Raw genomic sequence first — 15,589 nt, forward strand, 5'->3', positions numbered from 1 at the left:
GTGACGGTATGGTTTGTGTTTATGATATAGGGTGACAGTATTGTGTGTATGATCTGGAGTAACGGCATGGTGTGTGTATGATATCGGGTAACGGCATGTTGTGTGTGTGATATTGGGTGTGTATACAGTATGGAGTGTGTATGATATCGGGTAACGGTATGGTGCGTGTGTATCATATTGGGTCACGGCATGGTGTGTGTGTGTGATATGGGGTGATGGAATTGTGTGTGTATGATATGGGGTGATGGAATTGTGTGTGTCGGTGTGTAATGCCCAGAGAGATGACCTGCCCACGCATCTCGTCACCGCGCCGTTCGGCCTCAACGTATATCTGTGTGGTTTGTTTCCGCAATGTCCCCTGCGCAAGACATTTCTCCTGCACGGTATGCATGCCGCAGTCTGCCCACCACCCCCACCCTTCGGCTGTGCCCGATCTGTGCCCAGGTGCAGTGAGCCATTATGGCTGTACTGCGAGGATGAGTCCTGACAATGATGAAACCGGCATGCGACATGTTGAGCACAACAAGATCGCGTGATGCCATCGTCCAAAGCCCTTCGTGCTGTGTGCTCTGCACGGTTGTGTGATGGACATGCTGCTGTTGGTCCCGCGACACTAAAACCATGTTTACACATTCCATCAGCCACACGGCCATTCTGCCAGGAGTGCGGAGTTCCAGCAGCATTCGGCACAAGGCTACCGGGCAGGTTTTCACGTGCAGTGTGTCTGCGGCATTGTTACACTCGCACTTGGGGGACGCCCATAAATGACGTCACGCACCTGGGGGGGGAGGGGCGGGGTCAGACATTTGTGACGAAGAGGGGGGGGGTTTGAGAAATGTGACGTCACATGAAAATGCGCAACTTTAAATAAATATAGACTACGCGTTCTACTTAATTAAATATACTTTTTGATAAATGTTTTCTCCTCCAACATCAGAGTGTAGCGCCACAATAAATACGCACTACAATGACAGTAGTTTAAAGCAATTGGAAGCATGTTTTATTTTTTTTGGGGGGGGCAGAGCTTTGTGACGTCATATTTGAGTGGGGTAGGGAGGGGGGTGGGGGAGGAAGGGGGGTGGGGTAGGAAAGGGGGGTGGGGTAGGAAAGGGGGGTGGGGTAGGAAGGAGGGGGGTGGGAGAGGAAGGGGGGTGGGGGAGGAAGGGGGGGTGGGGGAGGTGGGGTAGGAAGGGGGGTAGGGTGGAATAGGAAAGGGGGTGGAACACGTGGAGGGGAGCCGCACCTGCTGAGGTCACGGTGACGTCACCAGGTGACTGCAGCCATGGAGGGAGCCTATGGTGCCGGGCCTGCGGGGAGCAACTTTGATTTTGTCGCTTTTGTGAAACGTCCCACGACGATTCTGAGCATCTGCAGCACGGTGAGTGAGGCAGGGGGTGAGTGAGGAGTCAGGTGAGTGGGTGTTGGAGGGGCTGAGTGATTCTGGTGTTGATCACGCCGGGTGAGTGAGCTGGTGTTGGTGGGTGAGGCCCTTAACAGTTCGGACGCAGCGAATGCGTTCTGCCATGGACTCCAGCAAGACAACTCAATCACACGGTGGTCTAAGAGGAAACCTCTATATACAATTGGCGACGGCTTGAACAATGGGCTCTTCGTGAAACTTTAAATAGGGAGGCCATAGAGACAAGGCCGTAGCCATGGAGTCACAACATTGGGGGGCACCAAATCTTCCAGAGGTTCTGGGGAGCCCCCCGCAGAAAAAAAAAATCTAAATTAGAACACTAATTTCTTGCCATTTTCTGCCAAAAATATTTAAAAATTCACTAACACATGGGAGGGACTTTTTAATTTTTTACAATAATGTCTACTAGTGTATTGTATTACATTGCTGTTTTTACTTTATTTACCTTTTCTTGTTTAATTGTATGTAATGGCAGAGATTAGGGATTCATAAAGTACAACCATAACCGCAATCATATAAACAGAAATCTATGCATTGTTTTATGAAGACAAGTCCAGATATTGTGGCCAAGGTTTAGCAAATTGTTGTTATTACTTACATAGCATCGCAATTATTATTATTTTAAATATTTTTATAGCTATATATTGGGGGGACATTTTGAGCATATTTGATTACGGCCTTGCATAGAGATTGTAACTTCACAGCAGGCCTCGTGGTGTAAACTGCAGTCAGGCTGGGTGAGCGAGTTGGTGAAGGTTTGGGTGAGTAGTGAGTGTTGTTGTTGTTGAGTGCTGACGATGCAATTGGGGGTGGTTAGCAGAGGTGTGGACTCGAGTCATGTGACTTGGACTCGAGTCAGACTCGAGTCATGAATTTGATGACTTGCGACTCGACTTGCATAACAATGACTTTGTCCCACCTCTGGTGGTTAGTCTCCAACTCTTATTCTCAGGCCTATGTACAATTCAAAAGGTACCGCTTCCCTGAAGCGTCGCCGATGATGTGTATATCTGTTTTTATTTTTAAGGCCAGGGTGCGTCCTGCCGAGTGCTGGTGCAGCAACCACTGCCAAACGCGACGGGAGATTTTTATCATAATAACAACAACAACAACCACCACCATGAAGTCGCTGTGCATTCGACTCCGCGTGACGGATTCCACCCGTTACTAATATTCAACGCAGCCCATCACAACGCTGTGGGAGCTGGTCAGTTGGGATAAATGGAAATTAGTCCGGAAACCAAAAAGAAAACATGAGGCTTACACTGAAATTACTCTTCTACAGAGGGGGCAGTTGCAGCAGTCTTAGGTACAAACTGGTCCCTAAACCTTGATTTGAAGCTTTCGTGACTGCAGGAATCCTTACTCTTTGGTTCTTTCGGTAAAGTCACGTAGGTAGAAATAAAACAAAATAAACAAAAATGAAAAATACGTGACTTTACCGAAAGAACCAAAGAGTATGGTCCTTCAACCGTAGTCCTAACCAGAAACGCAAAGCCTACACCTTAACATATTTACCCAAACCGTAAGCCCTAACCCATCAACTCAGATCCCTCAACATAAACGCCGACCCAAAGTGAATTGTATTTTTTTCACATTGTGTCCAAAAAAATGCGGTCTTATATCATCGAACAGCCACAGAGATTATCCCTCTTCCGCTCGTCATTTCTCATCGAATTTCATTTGCGATATTTCCTCAAGTGTGGCGGCTTGGAACGTTTCCGAGCCCGTGGCTTTACCCCAACCCTTATTGCCTCTTCACGTCCTGTAAACCACGTTACTAAGTCCATCCCGGAAACTGTAGGCTACCCTGTAATGTGACCGAACGTCGTATCCATTGCCCTCCTGAATGTTTCAAGTTTGCTACTCTTAGGTTGTCGGTAAAGTCACGTAGATAAAAAATAAAATTAGTAAAATAAAAATCACGACGTTTCGGAGGCAACACAAGCTTCCGTCTTCAGGTGGAACCGTCACGGCACGATTGCTGTATCAAGTAAAGAGAAATTCCAAGAGACCCGACCTTGTATCGTGGCATCTCTTGAGGAAGGCCAGCGTCTCGAGAAGCCGGCCTTCCTCAAGAGATGCCACGATACAAGGTCGGGTCTCTTGGAATTTCTCTTTACTTGATACAGCAATCGTGCCGTGACGGTTCCACCTGAAGATGGAAGCTTGTGTTGCCTCCGAAACGTCGTGATTTTTATTTTACTTTTATTAATTTTATTTTTTACCTACGTGACTTTACCGAAAACCTAAGAGTATGAATCCTTGCAGTCACGAAAGCTTCAAATCTAGAAGTGTTTCAAGTTTATTTGGTGTAATCAGGTGAGAGGGAACTCAAGAGAGCAGGAGGAGTTTCATTTAGAAGTATGGTCTGGGTGCGAGACATTAAAAACCCAACAACATAAGAACAAGGCCAACAATGAAGCAATTAGAAATCAAAGAAAACAACTGCGTTACAAGATACATCAAATCAGTGCACAAACATAAATAAACGTCAAATAAAATACATTTCCTGAAACAAAAGTTGTTTAAGGCAAATTACTTTTAAAATCAGAGTAAAATAAAACTTAATTTGCAGAAACATGAAAATATATTGAGGGTCGTTATTGCACAGGAGCCATTCCGTGTGTGAACGTGGCCCTTACAGCCCCTGTGTGCCCTGCAGGTGTTTGCCATCGTGGTGTTTGGCTGCATCGTGGGCGAGGGCCACATCAACCACCCTCAGAGCTCCACGCTGCACTGCGTCTACAACGCCAATGAGCACGCGTGCGACCTGGCCACCGCCACGGCCATCCTCTCGGCCGTCTCGGCCCTCGCCTTCCTCGTGCTCGACTTGCGCTTCGCCGACATTAGCAGCGTGCAGCACCGCAAGGTCGCGGTGCTAGGAGAACTGGGCCTCTCTGGTGAGAGTCAGGCTTTGCCAACGTGTCCTGGTTTGAGCCACGAATTGGCGTCTGTCTGGTCTTCTTTCGTACGGCTGATGTAGCAACAACTACAATTTCACATTCAGGTGGTCAAACCAGATAACCGCGTCAGGAGCAGCGGAGTGTATCGCTGTGATGTCTACTTCGTATTTGCGGATCGAGCGTTGCGTGTGTCCGGTGGCAGGAATGAACAATCCCAGATGCACTCGTCATGTCTGGGTTTACATAATACTGGAGTTTTCCCGATTGAAACATATTTCTGGGTTTGGTCTCCTTTAACCCGAGCATCCGAGGCTCAGGGAGGCTGAGGGGTTGTACTTGGCAATGCCACACTTCTCAGTGATTTTAAGGGTGAAGAAAGTAGCATTATCCTTCTCCAAAGGCTGGAGCTGAGGTGTAGCACACTCGGCAGTATGGGAGTCATGAATCACCGCTTGTCGAATCATATTTGGGAACCGCGAGGTTGGGACCTCATTCACACTTAGTCTGCCAAGCGGCACCACCTGTGTGTGCCCGCTCCTATGGGTTCTAGATTATACTGGTAGGAACTTCCTGGTTACACCAGCCCACAGGGGATTATTGTGTCCGTCGTGCAGGGAGGGTGTGGGGAGGGTGTGGAGGGGCTGGGTGGGGCTGGGTGGGGAGGGGCTGGGTGGGGGTGGGGCTGGGTGGGCAGGGGCTGGTCACCCCGTGGTGCCCTTATAAAACTCAACGTTTAACCTACTCACGCCGGCTTGTGCCCGCCCTCACAGTCGGGCATATTTGCGGAATACACCACGCCGCCATTGACCCTGGCCATTGACCGAGCAACCCAACGTTCCTACCAGCTCCCTCCACAGGAATGTGTTTTGCACGCTTTTGCGCCGAGTGCTACGACAGCTGTGCCGTGTGACCCATGCTGCAGGGCTCTGGACATTCTTGTGGTTCGTCTGCTTCTGTTTCCTGACGAACCAATGGAGCAAGACCGCCTTCGCACCCTGGATGGACATTGTGGGGGGGAGCGCTCGTGCTGCCATTGCCTTCTCCTTCTTCTCCATCCCTACCTGGGTAATGCCAACTCCACTCCACAGCACATACGCTTAGCACGGTTGGCTATGTGTGGAGCGAAAGAAGTTCATACACAGAGCAGCCGATGTTCCCATGATGCATAAAATTAGGCCGGCCTGTTCACCATCCTGTGGGCTCAACCCAGATTCTAGCCCAGCCGTGTGGCCTGCTTTCAATGGGTTGCGTGCTTGTCGCCAGGGCTGCTGGAAAAGTACAAGTAGATGTTGGCTTGAAAAAGCATAGCCCAACCCAATCGTGTACTTTATTGTGTCCAGGTCGGGCTCACGATCTTCGTCTTCCAGAAGTACCGCTTGGGCGCCCACTTTGGAGAAGAGTACACGGACCCCAGCCCCGCCGCTGCACAACTCCCGGACTCGGAGTCGTACCAGGCGCCACCCTTCTCGCGTGATCTGGGCAGCGCTGGCACGTCGCAGTAGGGAGCCCCCAGCGAATCCCGCGAACCCTGTACCCTCTCCTCATCTGCACGGTTTCTTAGGTTACGAGCTCACAACGCTTCTCATTTTACAATGAACAGCTGACATTTTTGTTGCGAGTCCCTATTAACTTGGTACTGGCTTTCATTGTACATTTTACTAATAGGGGGAGGGGATGGGTGGCTGAATGGGGGTGTGCATGCACGTCCAATAGGACCAATCGCCACGGGAAAAAGATAACCCACAGCTGATCCGCAAGTCCCATGGGGATTACCCGAGCAAAGTGGACTTACAAAGTTGTGAGACATAAGACGCGAGGCAGATGTTTCCAGTGGAAAAGCCGGTTACAAAGTGAGCGTTGGTATGCTCTCTACAAGTCAAGGTTTATCCGTGGGCTGTCACCAGTTTGGAGGTCAGCTCAGGTTATTATTGATAAGGATTGACCAGTCTCCCTGTTCACATTTCGGAGGTGATCATTCTATTTCATTGGGTTTGGGAATTAACTTTACTTTCTAGCCGCTCCTCACTTGTGCATAGAGGCCAACCTTGCCATGTATTTCATATTACAATGAAATGTGTTTGAATTTACCCATGCTGTACAGTACTGTTAGTCCTAAAAGGGACCATCTCTTTGGGGAAACTCTTCAGGGCATAATTAGAACCTTGTGCAATTTAAGGACGAGTTTGTAATGCCGGCAGCGGCAGAGTGAATGCGTTGTTATGGCTGCCGAGGCTCGGCACTGATCCAATCTTCTTGCCGACTTCTCAACAGTTAATATTTCATTTAATGTTTGTTTTATCAGGTGCCAAGACTTGTAATTAAAGTTACTGAATGCGCGAGTCAGGTTTATTTCAACCTTCGACTGCTCGAGTGATAGAGATGCTTGTGGAAAGTTGTTGAATGACGGGCGGAGACGTGATGCAACACTTTAAACAGGTTTATCAAAGTGCACCCCCAACAATTGCTATACCAACCCACTTAAGTGCACCACTTGAATTCAAAACCACGTCAATGATGATTTTGGATAAGCGCTAAATCATGGACCAGCCATCAGCTACTCAACTTATCAACCATGGCTGTTACTCAAGTTTCAAAGAGCACTCCAACCTGCTCTGAATTGCTCATCACCATTTTGGTCCTGGTCTGCCTTCAGTAAATTTCCGAGGGATGCACACTCATCTATAATTTACAGATCATTGTCAATCCAAAGCTGGATAAAGGCCTCCCCCCACGCTGCGGTGGTCGAGTGGATGTTTGACCATACTTGGCCACGCTGGTCAATGCGGGTTGGTGATGAGGCCCCAAGACCAGTTCAGATATCACTCTCCACCGATATCCATGGCTGGGAATCACTCGGATTATAACTGTTAATTTTCAAGTCGTAAAAAAATCCCAATCGACACAAATCACGTTCTCTTAATAGCTAACATCCAATGTCATCAGTCCCCTCGACAACAAAATATAAAAGTGTCATGTTTTTTACAGTTGTTGCTGGCCAGCCATCACAGTAGGTTGTGTAGTGGCAGACACTGCGGATGCTGCTTGTACTGTCCCTGTGCCTCGAGAACGCCATCTGGCGCGCACACCCAAGGGTCGTAAGTGGCCCACTGCCAGGCCCGCAGCTGCTGCTGCAGGGTGCGCAGTGTGTCCGCGTAGGCCGCGTCATGTGCCAGGTTGCGAGTCTCTGCCGGGTCGGCGCGCGTGTCGTAGAGCTCCCAGCGCTCGCGGTAGTAGAACTCCCGTAGGCTCTTGTACCAGTGTGTAGGCTGACCCTGCATGCTGCGATTGAGCAGGTCTTGGAAGGTGGGGGACACGTACAGATCCTGGTCCACAGGGAAAGGCATGAGGAAGTGCATGTTGTGGATCAGGTGGAGGTGGCCGTGGCGCAGGGCGCGCATGGGGTAGTACATCGTGACCTCGTGGTGGCTCTGGCTGGAAAAGGCAATGTCCCACGGTGGTTCTTGTTGGAGAGCTGGAAGCAGCGAGCGTCCTGTCAGCACTACGGGCTCATCCTTCTTGAACATGGCGTAGTCGGGATAAGGCACCGAGAACCACTCCAGCATCGTCGGTGTAATGTCTGCAAGGGTTTGGAGACAAATTCTCATTAAGAGCATGAACAGGGCCACAAGAATGTGGAATGGCACTGACATCGTGATCTGTAACACACTGGTAAACCAAGTTGCTAAGCACCAATTTCAGTGCCATTGATGTTTCCTGTACACTTTTTTATTTGTAATTTACTCAAATAAGAGGTACGGAAAATAGATAAGAGGAACACAAATGTATACGTCCGTTCATGATAAATTTTTCTCTGCGGAAACTCAGTCTGAGTCGCAACTTCCCCTCTGAGCCCGGCCATGGTTCCTCGCCCCCAAGCACTGCCGCGTTCGAACGCACGGCACATGTGGCGATTTCCTTCACAAATGGATAGTCGCCCAATCGTGAATGTGTTCATCGGACAGCTCCTGATGCCATTGACACGCGTTTCGTTTTGTCCGTTACTATTCAAATGCCATGCGCGAGAGAAAGCGCTGTCTTGTGCGTACCCAGCAGGCTCACGTAGGCCTCGCTGCTGTGGCCCCAGCGCTCGCGGTGCTCCGGGGAGGACACGAGCAGCGGCTCGGCCACACCGCCCGTGTACAGGTTGGTGCGGCCACCGGGAAAAGGGATCCCGTTGTCGGAGCTGTAGAGCACGAGCGTGTCGTCCGCGTGGCCGGCGCTCCGCAGCTCCTCCAGCACCAGCCCCACGCCTGCAGTAAGGAGAGCACGGGGGTCGGCCTTCGTGTAGGAACATCTGCTCAAGGGCGAGCGGTCTATTGCACAAGCTGCCGCCTCATTCAGCGATTTCCTGCTCAAATGAGCAGAGGAGGTGCTCGTACACCGTTTAGAGTCCTGAGCCCGTGGTGGAAATTCTGCACTGCTATGGTGGTGGCGGCGAGTCTGTACGCAGGACAACCACTGTTGACTTGCCTGAAAATGGCACTCGTATTGACCCCGGAGGTATGATTGGCAACCCCAACCAGGATTTAAACTCGCAATCTTCCCATTGCGAGCTGCTTACTCTACTGCTGAGCTACCCGGCCATGTTTTTACTGTGGATATGATACACGCTAAAATGTGGTTTAAAACCTTTTCTCGTCATCTTCACTGCCTCCCTACCACTATCTTTTTTTTTCGCTGACATTTTTTTTTCCCCGTCCATTGCTTGGCCTAACCCTCACATTATCTCCTGAGCCTTGCCTGATCTCTCCTCCATACCTTGTTCCTCCCATCTCGCCCGGGCCTCGTCTAGGATTCATTAATGCTGACCCAGCTGCCCCTGGAACTCGTTGGTGAATTGACTGCGAGTCATCCAGGGATTGCCTTGGGGCTCACTTGTTCCTGCCCCTGGGGCTCACTTGTTCCTGCCCCTGAGACTCACTTGTTCCTGCCCCTGGGGCTCACTTGTTCCTGCCCCTGGGGCTCACTTGTTCCTGCCCCTGGGGCTCACTTGTTCCTGCCCCTGAGGCTCACTTGTTCCTGCCCCTGGGGCTCACTTGTTCCTGCCCCTGGGGCTCACTTGTTCCTGCCCCTGGGGCTCACTTGTTCCTGCCCCTGGGGCTCACTTGTTCCTGCCCCTGGGGCTCACTTGTTCCTGCCCCTGGGGCTCACTTGTTCCTGCCCCTGGGGCTCACTTGTTCCTGCCCCTGGGGCTCACTTGTTCCTGCCCCTGGGGCTCACTTGTTCCTGCCCCTGGGGCTCACTTGTTCCTGCCCCTGGGGCTCACTTGTTCCTGCCCCTGGGGCTCACTTGTTCCTGCCCCTGGGGCTCACTTGTTCCTGCCCCTGGGGCTCACTTGTTCCTGCCCCTGGGGCTCACTTGTTCCTGCCCCTGGGGCTCACTTGTTCCTGCCCCTGGGGCTCACTTGTTCCTGCCCCTGGGGCTCACTTGTTCCTGCCCCTGGGGCTCACTTGTTCCTGCCCCTGGGGCTCACTTGTTCCTGCCCCTGGGGCTCACTTGTTCCTGCCCCTGGGGCTCACTTGTTCCTGCCCCTGGGGCTCACTTGTTCCTGCCCCTGGGGCTCACTTGTTCCTGCCCCTGGGGCTCATGTTTGCTGTTGTTTTTGGTGCTGGGCCCTGGTTCCTTCATCCTGAACTGTGCTGTGCATTGCTTTCTCTCCTCTCCCATGTTTCCCTATCCTATGTCTGTAGAACTTATTTGGCACTGTATGTCGAACATGTTGAGATACGGCTTGCAGTCAGATGCTATATAAGTGTCATTTGTTCAGTCGGAGTTTTATCTTGCATTGCGTGCTAGGTTAACATCACCATTGTGGTTACATTCTGCACAACCTTGTAATGGAAGCAGCTCAAAAAGCCTGGATTGTAGCATTCCTTGTTTTGCTGTTTAAGACACTTTTTGCGTATATATTATTTGCTTCCATCCTGTACACATTGTTCAGGCTGTTGAATTGGCTCTTCAGCTAAAGAAAACGCTCAATTTTGTCAATGTGTATGCGGCGTACACCTAGTTACTTTGACTTTTTATATGTTATGCTTGTTTACCCAGGAAAGCCCCACTGAGTCTTAAGGCTTTTGAAAGAGGGTCCTGCTAACTTTTCCCAATCGGGATCAATGATTTCTATGTGTTTCCAAATTAAGAAATTTAGCGGGTAATTTTTTTAACTTTTAAAAATGTTGTACTGCGATGCCAGCACGGCATATTTATAAACACAACTTGTAATGTGCACATTTTTCTAATCGGACACATTTTTGATCACAGAATCATGAGCGTCCACTGGGAAGCAGATGGCGCATATTTTATGGATACAACTGCAGTATTAACCAGGGCGACCTGCAGGATTCGAACCAGGAACTTTTGCAAAAAGCAATAAACGCACTGCCGTTGTGCCACATCACCACCCCTTTAAAATCTAATATGTAGGAAAGTGAGTACTTTCAAGGATGGAGGATGAATCAATAACGAAGACACCCCGAGGACAGGCTGTTGTCGCGAAGCCTCGAGGTGCGTTAGGACGCGATACCTTGGTCCAAGCGTCCGATGGTCGTGTACTGTGCGGCGAGGTCCGCGCGCGCTGTGGGCGTGTCCGGTACGAAGTAGGGCACCTGAGTGGACAGGGCAACAGGGGGAACCTCAATGCACCACCTTCGCCATTCTCACTTTGAAATAAAACATCAACCGGGAATGTTTATCACCTCCAATTTAGTTTCTACATTAACATGAGGCCTGGTCATCTCAGCCATTAGCATTCCAGGTTTAGATTAAAATTGTTTTTATATTATTTATTCAGCAAAGCCTAGCTGTGTACATTTTGTCAAGTCTGCCAGGCTGATTGTAGCAAAATCCGTCCGTGTTCATCCTCCGGTGGCCTACCAGCCACATAAGGGGCCATCCATTTAGTACGTACGCAAAAATCTGTCAAAACTTGACCCTGTTCCCCCTCCCTGTACGCACGCGTACTTTTTACCCTCCCCCGCCTGCGTACGTTCGCTTGACCCCCCCCCCATCCTATAGAACGGCCAATATTTAATCCACGCACAAACGATCAAGGATTAATCATTAACGTGTTTAAGCAAATAGTCCACCGCCGGACTATCTAACTCATGCAAAGACAAGGGCACGCCATGTCAATTCCACCAGTGCAGGTAGAGTGGAAGAGCGTAACCCATAACCGTTTCACATTTACTACATAAGGTTCTCAGGTGAAGTGTTAATAATTGAGTGTGCATACCTTCACATCGTCGGGATTATAGTGATGGGGTTTCCAGTCAGGGATTGTCCCCATTCCAGGCTCTCCATTCCCAAATTTCTCACAGAAAGATCCAAACTGGGGCTGGGAATGGCCACAACGGTGTGGATCATGAAACGCCACGTACAGGAAGAACGGCCTAGGATAAGAGACACGTATCCCTATAAGATGCACGGGTCCCTGTGAGATACGAATGTGTGCCGGTGTAAGTGCACTGGCAAAGGAAGTTGCCGTAGGGTTAGGAGGAACAAGATTGTCAGGTACCTGCCATCGTCCATACGCAGGAAAGCTCTCACTAGCTGTTTGATGCGCGTAATGTTCCGTCCAACTTGAAGGATCGAGTTGTTTTCTTCAGTATATGAAAACTCAAAAGGGTAGACGGCTTCGGGTCCTACGTGTTTCTTCCCAATAATACCTGCGGCATGACACAGTCAAAGCAACCTCTTCCATTGGAAGCCTCCACAATCCCAAGACTGTACACCTAGAAGCGATGGCACTGGGAGTACACAACGCTTCCAAGCACTCATTCCTCGTGGAACAACTAGGAAGGAACAATGATCCATTTGGCTGCAAAAATTATACACTGTTGCCGACCACTGAATGATCTCTTGCTCAAATTAGCATCGAGGCAAGTGTTCATAAACATCTTGGTTCTTTCGGTAAAGTCACGTAGAAGGGAAATAATAAAAAACAATCAAATACAATTCTCACGACGTTTCGGCCACAACGCAAGCAGCCGTCCTCAGGTGAAGAACAGGGCTGTCGGAAAGACAGCGTCTGAGTGATGTCTTTCCGACAGCCCTGTTCTTCACCTGAGGACTGCTGCTTGCATTGTGGCCGAAACGTCGTGAGAATTGTATTTTATTATGTTTTATTTGTATTATTTTATTATTTACCTTCTACGTGACTTTACCGAAAGAACCAAGAATATGAATCCCTGCAGTCACGAAAGCTTTAAATCGAAATCTCTCGTACAGTAGTATTCCTATTGAAGAGACCGCTGTTACACAATTGGTTGCTCTTCAGCTTTAAAAACTGGCACCAGACTGGTCCAGTCTCCAACTCGCAGCAGGGATTGACGGTACATTCATTGACAAGGCATCGCGTTCTCGCCATACAGGGGGACGACCCTCGCACAACGTTACACCCACCATTACCACACATTGGATTCAGAAAGCACGCCGTACACGCGACTGCAGACACCAGGGAGACGCGGGTGTCACGACACCGTGGATAAGATTACGAATCGGGTGTCAGGCAACAACAAAAGAGGTAACCGGAGCGTACGAGGAGGGCGACTTATTAACAGTTGAAATCATTTGTGGACAAAGCTTTAAACGGGCTTGTGGTTCCGCTCGCTCGCTCTCTCTCGGTCGAATCAAGAGGCACGAGGAGGAATAATTCGGCCCACGTGCAAAGCAGAGGAGCCTACAGGTGCCCATGAAGGAAGGTACATTCTGTACCAGTGGCGTGGAGCAGGTGGATCAGGGGGGCTTTCCACAACCTCTCGCTACGAAGGCGGCAGCGGAGGAGTCGCCGCCGAGGGACGGGTCAATGTTGACAGAAGCAAGCAGCGCAAGTGAGCATTCTCGCAATCAGCTGCAGGAGAAGCAAGGCTGTCTCCACAGCTGCAGGATAAGCAAGGCTGTCTCTACAGCTGCTGCCTGCCTACATTCACACGAGGAAGTGTCTGGCAGCGGGCAGAGCGGTGCCATCTCGGCAGCGGTCCTCCTTCACCTGTCCGAATGCCCGACTGGTTGAGCAGCAGAGGGAGGCTCCGCACTTGTTCAAACGAGTTGAAGTGGTGGACGTCTTGGTGGAGGCCGTACATGCCATTCTGGTGCTGGACACAAAACACAGCGCGGCCTTCGTTCGTCTCCGAGCAGTCACGACACACAGAACGTACACAAGTGACACACACACACAGAAGTGACACACAGAACGTACACAAGTGACACACACACACACAAGTGACAGACACACACAAGTCACACACACACAAGTGACACACACACAAGTGACAAACACACGTGACACACACACACACAAAAGTGACAGACACACAAAAGTGACACACACACAAGTGACACACACACACAAGTGACACACACACACAAGTCACACACACACAAGTGACAGACACACACAAGTCACACACACACAAGTGACACACACACAAGTGACACACACACGTGACACACACACACAAAAGTGACAGACACACAAGTGACAGACACACAAGTGACACACACACAAGTGACAGACACACACACAGAAGTGACACAAGTGACACACACGCACACAAGTGGCACACACACATAAGTGACACACACATAAGTGACACACACACATAAGTGACACACACACACACTGACAGACACATAAACACACACACTGACAGACACACAAACACACACACAAGTGACACACACAAACACAAGTGACACACACACAAGTGACAGACACACACACACACACAAGTGACAGACACACACACACACAAGTGACAGACACACACACACACAAGGGACACACAAGTGACACACACACACAAGTGACACACACACACAAGTGACACACACACACAAGTGACACACACACAAGTGACACACACACAAGTGACACACACACGTGACACACACACGTGACACACACACACAAAAGTGACAGACACACAAGTGACAGACACACAAGTGACACACACACAAGTGACAGACACACACAGAAGTGACACAAGTGACACACACGCACACAAGTGGCACACACACACATAAGTGACACACACACATAAGTGACACACACACACACTGACAGACACATAAACACACACACTGACAGACACACAAACACACACACAAGTGACACACACAAACACAAGTGACACACACACAAGTGACAGACACACACACACACAAGTGACAGACACACACACACACAAGGGACACACAAGTGGCACACACACAAGTGACACACACAAGTGACACACACAGACACACAAGTGACACACACACACAGACACACACACAAGTGACACACACAGACACACAAGTGACACACACAAGTGACACACACAAGTGACACACACAAGTGACACACACACACAAGTGACAGACAGATACATACACAAGTGACACACACACACGTGACAGACAGATACACACACACAAGTGACACACACAGACACACACACACTCACCTGCGGCAGGCCGCTGAGCAGCGCTGCGCGGCTGGGCGAGCAGCTGCTGACGCTGGTGAACGCGTGGCCGAAGCGGAGGCTGCGGGTCGCCAGCGCGTCCAGGTGCGGCGTGCCGATGGCCGTGTTGTTGTAGGCGCCCAGCTCGAAGCCGCCATCGTCGGCTGCGCGAGAGTTCAAGTTCGTGTATTAGGTTTTGCCCTGTGAGCCATTCGGCTCTTGAATCGGGTGCAACCGCAACAAACAAAAAACAAAAACATGAACAAGAAAACATCTTGTAGTGAATATGTGACTATGTGCAAACAGAAAATCCAAGAAAAGACAGCAAAAATATTGCAGAAAAAAGCACCGTACACCAACGCTGTGTGCAAAAATCCCAGTGGGATGCAAGTCAAACAACAACAACCACAAGACAACTTAGATTAAGGCCATCAGCCTAACACTGTACTACAACAAACAAACATGGCTCAACCAATACACTTTTCGAAATCACCAAAATAATGCCACGAAAGCAATGAAAGAGCAATCATAGGAACTGTGACGGAATTTTCACAATAAATGGCGAGAGGAGGAGGAAGAGATAAGAGGAAGAAGACCAAAAAGAGCCAAGCGGGGGGGGACGTCAAGGCGCCCCGCACCGATCTCCCCGTGCCCCGGGTCCCCGCTGGTACCGAGGATGAGCAGCGCGTTCCTCCTCCTCCTGCTCGCCACGACTCCGCACGGAGCCAGCAGCAGCAGCAGCGCGGGCAGTAGTAGCAGCGCGGGCAGCAGTAGCAGCATGGCGACTCGTCACGTGGTCGGGGGGCGGGAGGTGGGGGGAG

At 50.1% G+C, this 15,589-nt stretch overlaps 2 protein-coding genes across 2 annotated transcripts; one reads left to right on the top strand and one right to left on the bottom strand.

Annotated features, from left to right (window-relative positions):
- The first annotated feature begins 1,282 nt into the window (after positions 1 to 1,282).
- LOC144944583 (synaptogyrin-3-like) lies at positions 1,283 to 5,828 on the top strand. The gene is made up of 4 exons (XM_078872860.1): positions 1,283 to 1,378; positions 4,086 to 4,323; positions 5,249 to 5,391; positions 5,667 to 5,828. Exons 1-4 carry the CDS (start codon positions 1,283 to 1,285, stop codon positions 5,826 to 5,828), a joined length of 639 nt encoding a protein of 212 aa, XP_078728986.1.
- SGSH (N-sulfoglucosamine sulfohydrolase) lies at positions 3,668 to 15,574 on the bottom strand. Its single transcript, XM_078872859.1, has 8 exons — positions 15,440 to 15,574; positions 14,772 to 14,932; positions 13,313 to 13,418; positions 11,840 to 11,990; positions 11,558 to 11,714; positions 10,850 to 10,931; positions 8,373 to 8,576; positions 3,668 to 7,903 (listed from the first exon to the last, which is right to left on the bottom strand). Exons 1-8 carry the CDS (start codon positions 15,546 to 15,548, stop codon positions 7,329 to 7,331), a joined length of 1,545 nt encoding a protein of 514 aa, XP_078728985.1. The 5' UTR covers positions 15,549 to 15,574; the 3' UTR covers positions 3,668 to 7,328.
- Positions 15,575 to 15,589: the final 15 nt, after the last annotated feature.

This window comes from Lampetra fluviatilis, chromosome 35 (genome assembly GCF_964198595.1).
Source record: "Lampetra fluviatilis chromosome 35, kcLamFluv1.1, whole genome shotgun sequence".
Taxonomy (NCBI): domain Eukaryota; kingdom Metazoa; phylum Chordata; class Hyperoartia; order Petromyzontiformes; family Petromyzontidae; genus Lampetra; species Lampetra fluviatilis.